This window comes from Rattus norvegicus, chromosome 20 (genome assembly GCF_036323735.1).
Source record: "Rattus norvegicus strain BN/NHsdMcwi chromosome 20, GRCr8, whole genome shotgun sequence".
NCBI lineage: Eukaryota > Metazoa > Chordata > Mammalia > Rodentia > Muridae > Rattus > Rattus norvegicus.
This window is the reverse complement of record NC_086038.1, coordinates 14,355,123-14,368,241: the sequence shown is the minus strand read 5'-3', so window position 1 is coordinate 14,368,241 and position 13,119 is coordinate 14,355,123. Positions and strand designations below refer to the sequence as shown.

General features: G+C 38.4%; 1 protein-coding gene across 6 annotated transcripts in view; it reads left to right on the top strand.

Moving 5' to 3' along the window:
• Pcdh15 (protocadherin related 15) overlaps nucleotides 1–13,119 on the top strand; it is a 1,498,824-nt gene that overhangs the window by 1,126,965 nt on the left and 358,740 nt on the right. For all 6 annotated transcript variants that reach the window (XM_063279549.1, XM_063279551.1, XM_063279550.1 and 3 more), the window contains one exon: nucleotides 7,442–7,550. In XM_063279549.1, coding sequence (XP_063135619.1) covers nucleotides 7,442–7,550 — 109 coding nt within the window. The remainder of the gene's footprint in view (nucleotides 1–7,441; nucleotides 7,551–13,119) is intronic.

Below are 13,119 nucleotides of genomic sequence, written 5' to 3'. Positions count from 1 at the left end.
TCACTACAGGGGCTCATCAGAAATTGTACTCCGTGAATCACAGCCACCATTAAGTGAAACAAGTTAAAACTTATGGACGACTTCTCCCAAAATTCTCTTTCCAACATCATAAGGAACGATTACCGATCTTCCAACTTCCAAAGTGCATGAGGAGTTCTCTCCATCTTCCTGAGTGTTCTTGCAATGCAGGCTTGGAAGATGGGGTAAGAGACAGTATTCTCAGTCAGTCCCAAAGCTATCAGGAGCAAAAGAAAGGAAGCCATCAGAGAAGTGTTGGGACATGGAGACATGGTTGTAAGAAACATTTCTACTATCTGTGGGTCCTCTTCACAATGTCCATGAGATGGGTGCCCTAGAACTCGAGTATTTTCCATATTGATCCCTGGAAGCTAACCGGCTGCCTTTGATGTGCAGCCGTGCCTTGGGACTCTGTGGTGTGGACAGCGTGAAGTGAGTCCACAGGCTTCCTATTTTCACTGTAGATTTGATGGCCTACTGCTAGGAAGTAAGAAGGGCTTTGACTCCCTGCCTGGATTTCGAGATCCACAGTATCAGAGCCACAGACATCAGAGGAAATAAATTGAAAAAGACAGAGATTCAAAGAAACATTTTGCAAGGAGGAACTTGGCAAAAGTCCTCATGTGTGCTACTGCAAGGATATTCAAATGCAAATTTTGAAAGGGAATGCAATCTCTGTGCATAAGGTAAGTACACACCTGAGAGAAATTCAAGTGCATATCAGAATAAACCTGTTTAAATATTGAAAGGGTCACGGAGTTCCACCATCAAGACAACGAAATGAAGGGGGTTTTGTCATTGTTATCCCAGTGAGTTTTGTTGTTTGTCTGGCTATAGCATAACATTCCAGTGGCTCTGGAGGTATTGATATTATTTTCATGAGTTGTGCCCACTGACTTCTACCCTGTGCTGTCTGCACTACTGTTCTAGGCAGATAATTATCAGTGCTGTTAGGAAGGCTGACAAGAGCCAGGTGCCTTTCACTAGGGAGTACGTTAGCCTCGCAACTCTGTGTAAGGGTTCCATTTGTTAATATATCATAATGAAATCCTTCAGTGCAACCTATTTGGCCTTGCCACTCACCCAAGTTGATTTATCTTTCAAACATACAGCAAAGGTAGAGAACATGTGAACTTTTCTGATATCTTCCAGGCGATATGTTGTTTCTACAACTGGCAAAAAGCAAAATAAGTCAAATAAAATCAGTCCCTGAAGGGTTCGTGTAAGCACATTCATTTATATACAAAAGTATGAAAGAACATGTTGAGTTTTACATTCATTTCTGTACTATTTAACGCACACATATAAGCAAAGCCATGAGAGAAAACTTCCAAAGACATTCTTGGAAATCCTGAATTCATTATACAATATAGAAAGAGAATAATAATGCCCAGGCTTCCCTGTTGTACACTCTAAGTATTATTTTGTTGAAGGAATATATACTATCTTTTTTTTTTTAAATTGTCTTCTCATTGCCATATACACACACCATGGCACAGGTGCATTCACAAACAGTTCAAACATTTTTAGTTTTTAAATCTTTTAGCAATGTTTTAATTTGATTGTTTTGTTTATTTATATCCCGAATGTTGCTTCCACCCAGTCCACTTTCCCAGAGTTCTTCCTCAACAACCCCTTCCCTTCGCCTGTGGGAGGGTGCGTCCCTCCACATCCCTCTTCCTTTGGGCATCACGTCTCTAAAGGATTAGGCTCATCCTCTCCCACTGAGACCAGACAAGGCAGTCAGTCCTCTGCTACATATGTGTGAAGGGGAGAAAGATTCAGACCAGCCCGTGTATGCTCTTTGGTTGGTGGTTCAGTATCTGGCAACTCCCAGAGATCCAAGATAGTTGGCGCTGTTGGTCTTCCTATGGGGTTGCCATCCCTTCTAGTTCCTTCAGTCCTTCCCCTAACTCTTCCATAGGGGTCCCAACCTCAGTCCAATGGTTGGCTCTGAGTATCTGCGTCTGTCTCCGTCAGCCACTGGTAGAGTCTCTCAGAGGACAGCCATGCTAGGCTCCTGTCTGCAAGCACAACACAGCATCAGTAATAGTGTCAAGGTTTGGTCTACACCCATGGGATGGATCCCAAGATGGGCCAAGCACTGGATGGCCTTTCCCTTCAGTCTGTGTTCCATTTTTTGTTCCTGCATTTCTTCTAGACAGGAACACCTCTGGGTTAAAATCTTTGAAGGTGGGTTGGTGACCCCATCCCTCTACTGAGGGCCCTGTCCATCTACTGGAGGTGGTCTCTTTAGGCTCCATCTCCCCACTGTTGGGCATTTCCCAAGATATAATATCTTAAAATGAAAATAAATAATTAATTGGTTTAATTAATTGGTTCATTTGGGGTAGGAAGATCCACCTTAAATCCAGAAGTCTGATCTAGATTCAAAGACCCTGAAACATGTCTCAGATTAATTTAAGAAAACAAACAACAACAAATGAACAGGTAGATTATAAAGATACTTCTAGAAGTTCAAGAAGAAGATAATTTGGTGCTCAAGGATATGAACCAAGATGTCTCCTGTTTACTTCATCGGCAGTATTCTACTGCAATATTCTACACATATGGCCTAATATTGTTTTTCCTTAACAATTTTACCACTACATTTTAGAGCTTGCCTTGTTCTCTAGAACAAAGTCCCTTAATTGAATATCCAGTCAGTTCGTTTCCAACTCTTCAGTAGCTTTTGCACATTTAGTGTGCAGACACCACTACCATTCATGTGTAAACACTACTATTTCTACTTATATATTTAATTAATGCTATAAAAGTTTTTTGAAGTGAAGTAGGATCATTCAATACACTTATTTAATGACTAGAGATCAAATTAGAGTAGTAAAAGCATTTTCCATATTGAACTTAAATCAAAAATTTTTGATCCACACATAATGATTACACATATCTGTGAGGTACCGTGTAAATCAATAATTAATCATTAAGAATAAGTTATTTTAAAGTGTGCCTTACGTGTTTGTGTAGTCAGGCTTTCACTATGTAGCTGAGGCTGGCTTCATATTTCCCGGTCTCCTTTCTCATTGTCAAAAGCACAGGTATCAGAGGCACAGCATGTCATACTGGTTCATAGTTACTCATGTGCTCAGTTTATTTAATGGCCGTACTAAGAGTTGTACCAATAACCTCTTGCATGATAGGCAAGAACTCTATCAGTAACATTTTTTCAAAAGAGTTTTTGACTTACAATTATACTGACTACTTTTGTATCTAATTAGAATCTCCTTTTATTAATTTCTATTTTTCCTTCACCTATACTGCCATGCTTGTGAGATGAGTTATGTTGTGCATTAATGGAGTACTTTATCATCTAGTACCCGATTAATTTTGCTAAACGTTCAATATGCAGTGGGCTACAGTGGTACCTTCCAACTGAACTGGAACCAGGTCCTCTGCCCTCTGCTCTCTCAGTAAAGAATTCTTGCTGCATGGAATGCATCCTTTTGAGATTTCCATAATTATCTCAGCACTCTGCCTTAAGTTGTTCCTATTTACTGTAGAGACTTTAGTGTAGACACAAGCTCAGTACACAAGTTATGCTATTTATGCTCTTCATTCTAATGAGAACACACACGTTCCAAACTAAAATGATGACTGTTCATAAAAAGTTTATTTTTTAACAATATTATCTTTGACTCAATATAATCTTCACTATTCTGTAATACTTTAAAATTTTTAGATGTAAAGATAATGACTATACTAAGAATTAATCTTCAATATTTTCCTTGAGGACTCATTTGTTTTACCTATTAGGTCCTCTAAAGAAGCAGAACCAATATACATACATACATCTATCATATATACATGTACATTAATATAAGTACATATTGTAATAGTACCATATAATGATATTGATACCATATTACTTACATTATATATATACATATATCATAACATATGTGTAATATAGCATCTATATAATATATAAATATATATGATAAGTGTGTACATATATTTGAAGATAGATAGATAGATAGATAGATAGATAGATAGATAGATAGATAGATATAAATAGATAGATGTATAATTGGGGTTTATTAGAGCAGCTCACAGGCTGTGGTCCAGCTAATCTACCAATGGCTGTCTACTGTCCACTGAAAGAAAGTCCAAGAATCCAGTAGTTTTTCAGGACTCAAAGCTGCATGTCTTGGCTGATCTTCAGAATATGCTGAAGGAATGCTGAAGCAGGCTCCAACAGCAGTGAAGGAAGGAAGTTCCCAGTAAGAGTGAGGGCAAGCAGGCAAAGAGAGCAAGCTTCCTTCTTCAGTGTCCTTCATAACAGTTGCCACAGGAAAGGGTGGCCCAGATGCAGACATCTGGATTTAAGGTAGATCTTCCTACCTCAGATGATGCAATTCATTCAAAATCCCTCACAGGTATGCCCACCCGCTTGGGTTTTTAGTTAGTCCCAGACATCGCCAAGTGGAAAACAACTGATAGACATCACATTTATAGTCCTAGATTTTTTTCTGCCAAACTCTTGAATTACAACAGATGAGTAAAATTTTCTTTTCCTTTGTGTTGCATGTAGTCTAGGGGATGAGAGGAAAATGTCAATCTTAATATTCCTAAAAAGAGATTTAAAAACAGAACTTCTCCAATTTTTCTAAAGTAATGGAAGCTTTTATTCTGAGTTTTTCCCTTTTCTTATTCATGTTGGTATATTCATTTCTTTACAATATAAAATAATATAAGCATGATAACAATTTAGTCCAACAACATTGAATTATTCTAGGTTAAAAAATATCTAGTTCCTCCCTCCAGACCAAGTCTTCCAAAGTGCTCACATTTTTATTCTTCTAATGTCAAGTCAAGTAATTATAAATCATGTTCACATCTCTTTCCTTTCCTCTCTTTCTCTTGTAGGATAGTTATTATCAAGCGCTGATGTAAGATGGGGAATCCAATTAGCACTTCTCCATCCCCACTGATTTTGTTTCCTATTTTCAGGTTTCTTCTTGCTTATGTAACTTTAAATGATGTAATTAAATCCCCATTGCTCATTTCAACAAGTCGAGATAATAATGAAAGTGGATTTTAAATTGTATGATGAATTACCAAAACCAAAACATAGCCTAGATTGATAGCTTGGGAGATCTACAAAAAGCAAGGAGAGTAAGGAGGTCAACAGGGTGCCCTTACTGTAGGGTTTCTTTACTTAACACTCCATGATTCTAGATTTAAATATTGTGGATAAGAAAAAGGGTTTTGTCTCTCCAATAGAGCTCATTGAGAATTCCTTGGTATATGGATTGGATTGTAGAGGATTGTCAGTTTTTGGACGCCTTCCTGGGACAACTAGAATGACACCTAAGGAAGTTACTGAAAAATTAGTGAAATAGAAGCAAAGTAGTTAAACTATGAGTGATTCATGATCCAATATCTCTCCAGATCTGACTAAAAGATGTGCTCAAATGTTAATTAGCAAAGATAGAATCTTGGACTTTCTTCACTTTAGGGAAAATACATTATTATATATGAGCTGGGCTGACTGTTGTAAAGGGATGGTGTGTAAGAGACAGGTAGGAAAAGAAACAGAGAAAGAAAGTTAATTATGGGGAGAGGAAAATTGGGGATGAGGGAGGGAAGAAGGAAGAAAATCTAAGAAAAATCTAGAAGAAAACTTCCTGTATGTATGATAGAGAGAAAAAAATAGCCATTTGGGTTTAATATGGTAATTTTTATACTGTGATATATCCATGGTTCTAAATTCACATTAAAAAGAGATAAAATGTTACTAAACTATTGATCACAACATCTCATTATTTATAGGAAAATATAGGGATACTACTTAGAAGATCTCTAAACAACTATATAGACCCTGGAATTTATGTGATAATTATATTTGGCCCCTATGATTTAAATTTAAAAAGTATTGCCTGTGGTTATTTAACATGGCTGTTCATTTTAAATATAAGCCACCACCATCCAATGTCCACTGAGAATTTAAGTTTCTGGATTTGCCTAAGAGTACATGGCAGGGTCCGATGTTCTTTGTTTCAGAATAAATTACATAAAAGCACATTGAAGTCCTCCCTCAGACACTGAGAAAAAAAATGATTTTCCTTTAGACCTACCATTTATATATTTTTGGCTGAAAGTTAAAAACCCTGTCTCCTGAACCATGTTCTAAGAGCATTATTTCAAGGAGACATTATTAACTGTTTATTGAATACACATAGAACAAAATATCATTTTCTTGGGGGTCACTATGAAAAGCAGTAGAATCACTGCCCTTAGAAGGCTTACCAGAAACACTGTTTTCAAAACTTTATCTAGCATAGTGTTCCCCAAGCTGATCTGTAGAGTAAGGTTTTTATTGTTCTCTACAGTACATTGTTTTCTTATTTAACTGAGCCGTGTCCAGTTGTCGTTTTTGCCGGAGTGACACAGGTGAGAGGCTGCCACACAGCCCTCGGATTGCCAGAAGAAATACTTATTGCTAGGTCCATTTCAAAAAATAAATCTTTACATCCTTTTAAAAATATTGATTTGTCTTAATGCTTGTGTGTATTCAGTGTTTATCTGCATGTGTATAACCACACCGTGTATGCGTGTGCGTGCGCGTGCGTGCGTGCGTGCGTGCGTGCGTGTGTGCGTGTGTGTGTGTGTGTGTGTAGTACCCATTGAGTTCAGTAGAGGGCACCGGAAGCCTGACAACTGGCAATACAGAGATTTATGAGCTGCCATGTTGGTGCTGGGAACCTCTGCAAGAGAAGCCAGTGCTCCTTCCTCTGGTTAACCTACCTATGTCCCTTCCCTGCACCAGTACAGCAATCGTAATTGCTCAGTGTTTACACCTAGACGTCAAACGGAGAAACAGTGATTTAAAGACATGTGCCGAAATCCTAAACAGAATCTTTTCATAACCATTAGTAACGTAATAAATACAACTGTAATGTGTATTTCATTTTAGTTACCTGAAAATGAGTGGCACGGCTTTGGTTTCTATTAAATTAAAATATGTTTTGAGTGTTTCCCCCTTATCTTGCTATAATTATTTGGACAAAAAAAATATTTAAGAAGGAAAGAGTACAGAGACTCAAATCTGTTCTAAAACAGAGAACTCCCATGAGGAGCTCTTTAATGCCTTTACATTTTGCTTAAGTCCGCTAAGCAGCTTAACACTGTAATTTCCTTCTCCAGCTTCCTCCTGGAGAATCCCTTAGATAAAGTTTTGTGCACATAGCTACTACAGGTTTTCATTTTGAGTGTGAGAGAGGCTCATTTCCTCTTCAGATTTAGAACTAGCGAGAGGAGGTGTCAAATTATACGTCTAGGCAATTGCATTTCAGTGCCCGAGTAGTGGAGATCTAGCTTTCCGAATTCAAGCAAGCATCCTGGTGTCCCCTTCCCCAGAAGTATGAGTGTGAGGCACAGCTAAACACTCTGAATTTTCTTCCAGGAAGAACTGAACCCTATTTTGGTGACCCCACCTATCCAAGCCATTGACCAGGACCGAAACATCCAACCACCATCTGATCGACCTGGCATCCTCTACTCCATTCTTGTTGGTTTGTATTCTTCAAAATTTTATCCTGTTAGAAATCTATGAACGAATCCTCTCAGATCACACCAAGCTCTTTAATAACAATATTCTTTTCTTATCGGAATTAACATATACAAAACTACATATAAATCCAAGTTTCCCTTCTTCCTGTTTAAGTAAGATATTATAGAGCAGGCAAACAAACAAGATACAGGTCAACTTAAATACATTCTTCAGTGGTCTTCAAATCAAAGGAAATATGGGGTTTGTTGAGCTTGAGGAAGAAGGAAAGGACTGCCAACCCAGAGGAACATTATACAGAAACCAATGGTCCATTTCTCCTCTGAAAATATGTTTACGTTAGTCTGTTTTTATACATGTTTACAACTGCACAAAGATGCAAAATGAAGACATTTGACAAAACCACTCCTAAGTTACTTTGATAAAGTTGCTGATTTGCATGACGGATAGGCTCTGGAAAGATGGGTGCCTGGGAGATACCAGCATCTCTCAAGTAGGAAATGCTCACTTCAGAGTGTCCTCAAAAGAGTCCAGCATTATCTTCCAGTCCTAATCTCTGGCTGTGCCTCCAGCCTGTGTGCTCACGTGCACGAACCACCACATTAGGCAGATTCCAGACAGTTTTATGTTGTCATACTAAGAAGTGATATTTCTAAAATTTGGCCCCGTAGTTCTACGCCAAGGTTTTAAATCTTTAAAGCCATGTATAAAATACAAATACAGAGGTCTAGCCATTAAGTTATTAATTTTTAATCCTTATGAATTAAAAACAGTCTTTTAAAGCCTATGGTTTTCTTGTTATAAGTATCAAGGAGTATTGTTTATTTGCTCCACTAATTAAATAATAATTATGAAATGTGTCTGCCTGTATGGTAAATAGAGATGTAAGAGGTAAATGCTCCAGGTTAAAGGGGGGATAAGGTATCAAAAAGACAGAATTAAGATATACGGAGGGAGACGAAGTAAACATTTTTGGAAGAGTTACCCAGCTACCCCAAGGAGAACTGGTGTCTACGGGTGGAAACCAGTAGATTTATTGCTATTCCACCCAAAGTCATCACCTGAGCCAGCCTCTGGCACCTTGAACTGTTATTGCCTATGGTGTGCTTATCACGACTTTCAGTACAGGCAATAGAAGGATATTGATGAATTGACAGAGATGATGCCCAGGAAGATCAGAACACAAGCAGAATCGATAACTAAAGATAAGCCCTTCGTTAAAAATTAGAGCTTCATTGATCGTTAATGTTTTTATGGATGCAAAGCTTAAAAAGATTGATTAACAGGTAGTCTTCCTGTGTGCAACAATAGGAATTTGAATTTTAGTCTCACTTTGAATTAGGGGCTCCCGGGGAAACATTTAGATTTAGAGTTCTGCCAGTAAATACAAAATAAGATTTTCCTGCTGAACTGAGTTTTTTTTTTAATAGATAGGTATGTATTGAGATCTTTTTATTTGATTTGACTTTCTATTCATCATTTCTATAATTGCAAAGTTTTACTTCTGACTAAGGTCTTGTGTTAGACTCTAAGCTAAGTTGAAAGTTTAGATGAAAGATTCTGTCTCTTGTGGATGAAATTAGAAAACGCTGTCCTTTGAAGATTTACCTCCTCCTGATTGAATGACTATCTCCAAAAGGTCACTGTGGAAGACTTAGTGTCTGGGATGGTTATACGATGGGTGCAGTGTACCTGTGTAAAGTGGCCCAATGGAGTCCTTAGGTCATCAGGCACATACACAGGAAGGATACTGAGATACCTTCCGTGTCTTCTCTTTCTGTCACTCGCTCTGACTTGCCCATCTGCCATTCATAGCAGGGCCCCGAAGCAATGGACCGTGTGATCTCAGACTTGACCCTCAGAAACTGGGGTGTACTTTTTAAACAAGTAGTCTGTCTTGGGTATTTTACCATAGTGACACAAAGCTGACTAATATACTCCTCCAGAAACAGATCTAGAGAGGAAAGAAGAACCGACCAAAAGGAAAGGAAATGAATGGAAAAGAAAGCACAAATCAACTTTATCAGAGCTGAAAATTAACTAAGGTTCTACCTTCCTTGTTGAATACATAGGCAAAGCAACTAAATCATGGTAATGGCGGTGACCTTTGTGCTCACCATGCCCTGTAGCAGCCTGATTCCTCAACGCAACTTATCATCCATCGCAATGAACACCATGAAGCTAGAGGCCTCTCAGGGCCTCCTTTACCAAAATTGTCACACTCTGACCTTTCCAGGGGTTCCCTAAGAAGCACCATTAGAAAAGTGTCTCTCATGTTGCCAAGGGAAAAATGGTCTCTCCCCATTGGCATTTGTCAAAACACTTGCAACAAGTGCCTTGGCTTTGTGACTACCTAACACAATGGGGAACAGTTAAGGAAGACTGTAAATAAGCAAAAGGGTTGAAGGATAGAGAATAGAATCCACTGGGGAGGTAAAATCTTCCACGTGTCTTTTGGACTCTAGAGCAACAGCAAGACTTAGGCTGTGTCTAAATACGGAAAAATCCTTGGTGAGTTCTCTGCCCTCTTGTTGATTTGCAGACCCCCCAAAACAGCAACTGACCTGATCTCCATTTGAGAAAGCTCTCCAGACAACAAACTTGAGGGGTAAAGTTGCTACTCAGTCACAGAGAGCTCTCTGGAAGAGCTAGAAAGTGTGTTGGGCACTGTGCGTAAAACAAAACAAACAGAACAAAGACCCATGTAGTCCTTCAAGTCCACATGACAGCACATGACCTTTATATTTTTAATATAGAAGACACAAAAAAGCAGATATAGCTATATACGGCAGTCCATCAACATATAGCATTAATATGACGTCTTCAGTTTTCACATAATATAATTTACAATGCACAGATATGAGGGAATCTAATTAAACAAGAGAGAAACAGTAAGTATGGATGTTGTAGATAGAAAATTAAGTTAAATATTGTTTTCCTCAGGAAGACCAAACTGTAGCCCACTGAATAAATACTTTCAGTCTCCTGTTTATGTCTATAAAATGCTAAATGGAGGCACATACAAAGACATAATGGAAAACAGAGGGATGATGCCTGAAATACAGAATAGCAACAAAGAAACAACCATCCTAAAAGAAACTAGGCAGAAATGTAGAAGTGTCATTGAAATTAAAGTTTCACTAATGGTTATGAAGAGCACCTTCAGCTAAATACAAAAATGTGGCAGGATGTGAAGAGACACTAGTGGATGCTACAAAATCCAAATCAAATCATTATCTATAAACCACTCTACTCTCGCGTTAGAAGAAGGAGAGCTTGCTCTCCAGTACAGACCATTCTGAACCGAAAGTAAGGCTGATTAAATGGGAGATCGTTGAAACTATGCAAACAATATTCTTTGGCCTCAGATGGATTTCACCATACCCTAGACAAACCTCAAACACAAAACAGAACAGAAACTCCAACAAATTACCATGAAATTGATTTGCCAGATGAATTAATTCAACTAGGTCAATTTTAACTTCTTTTTACCTTACAGGTTTTTAACACCCTATTAATAGCGTCAGTTCCCTTAGTCACATCAAAGGCAGTTTATAGAAATTATCTAAAACTATTGTTCATTGCAGGCCATGGCCAGAGAGTAGGTGTTCTGTCTTCCTGTATCACTAAGTCTCCATGCAACACATGACATTAGAGAGTCACTAATCCTTGCATACAAACGCACTGAAGGGTAGTCTTGAATTGGTGTGTGGAATTTATGTAAATGTTATCAAACACTTTACCAGCACTGTCAGTAAGGTCAGTGTCCTAGGATAATTACCACCACGGGAAATAATTACCATGAGGAGAAAGGGAAAACTAAAGTCTACTCATTCTGTAAGCAATCAGTATGTGTATAAACGTGAACCTAAAGATCATGTGACTTCCTTTAGGTACAATTCTTTCTGTGGATTCTAAGTAGCAATATCAGGATGCACCATAATTAAGACAGCAAATTAATCATAAACAGCAGCAGAAAGAGGACTTCCAAGCTTCATCCTAAGCAGAATAGCCCACTCACTTGTATGGAAATAATTGTGTTCCTAAGTTTTTGCAAACAGTAACTATCAAGCACTGTTTTTGTTGTTGTTGTTGCTGTTGTTGTTGATATTGTTTTATAATTTATTTATTTAGTTTTCTTCTTCAGATTTTATTCCCCTCCTAGTCCACCCTCCAACTGTTCCACATCCCATACCTCCTCCTCCCCACTCCCTTTCTCCACGAAGATGTCCCCACCCGACCCACTCCGCCACCAGACATCTAAATTCCCTGGGGCCTCCAGTCTCTTGAGTGTTAAGTGCATCTTTTCTGAGTGAACCCAGACCTGGGAGCCCTCTGCTGTATATATGTTGGGGGCCTCATTTCAGCTGGTATATGCCGCCTGGTTGGTGATCCAGTGTGTGAGAGATCTCAGGGGTCTAAGTTAATTGAGATTGCTGGTCCTCCTACAGGGTCATCCTCTTCCTTAGCTTCCTCAAGCACTGTTTTAACATTGTCATTAATGCAGGCAACATGGGCTAGAAGTTTACTTCTAAGTAGTGTGAAAAGCAAAAGGATTTTTGCTATTGCCTGAACCGTAATTATGACACAATTAATATATATTATATACCATCTAGGTATGTTATAATCTAAATTATAATATTCTTAAAATCTACTTTTCTAGCTGTCATGGGATTATGACATATAATAATATTTCAAATACAGTGGCAACTAAAACATTGGTTTCATGAACTAGTTAAGGATAGAAAGAGTAAAGCCAGAAAACTTAACTCCCAGGGACTAAACCATTACCCAAAGACTACACATGGACCGATCCATGGCTCCAGCTACATATATAGCAGATGGCCTTGTTGGACACCAATGGAAGGAGAACCCCAGTGTAAGGGAATGTCAGGGGTGGGCAGGAAGGGAGGGTGGATGGGGAGGGGAACACACTTATAGAAGAAGGGGAGGGGACAGGGGGATTATGGACAGGAAACCTGGAAAGGTAATAACATTTGAAATGTAAATGAAGAAATACCCAATAAAAAATAAAGCAGGTATATTAATAAAAAATAAATAAATAAACCCTCTGGAACTCTACTAAATATCCTTAAGAATTATTTAATCACAGCAGGGTATATATACAATTATACAGGAGAAGTCACACAAATGGGGGATTGTTATATAAAAAGTTGGAGAAAATGTCTCAAGAGACATCCTGTATTATATTTTATAGAGTCCACTATTATGAAGGGGAAAAGCCAGGATTTTCATTGTTTTTGCTTGCTTGTTTGCTGGCCTGCCTGTCTGCCTGCCTGTCTGCCTACCTGCCTGCCTGTCTGCATGCTTGCTTTTCCTTTGTCTTTAGATGATGCTAGACACCTTAAGAATGAATCATCCTCTTTGTGTTAGCCTTTCAAATGCTACGTCATTTGCATGCCATCCAGAAGCTGCGTTTTTCCTTCTCTATCACACTTTTTTTCTTCTCTGCAGTGTAGTTCTTTGGGACAGGTGAGCAAAAACATTAGAGACCATAGGTAGCATAAGAACTGGAACCCAAGAGTAATTTGACATAAATGCAGATTTTTAAG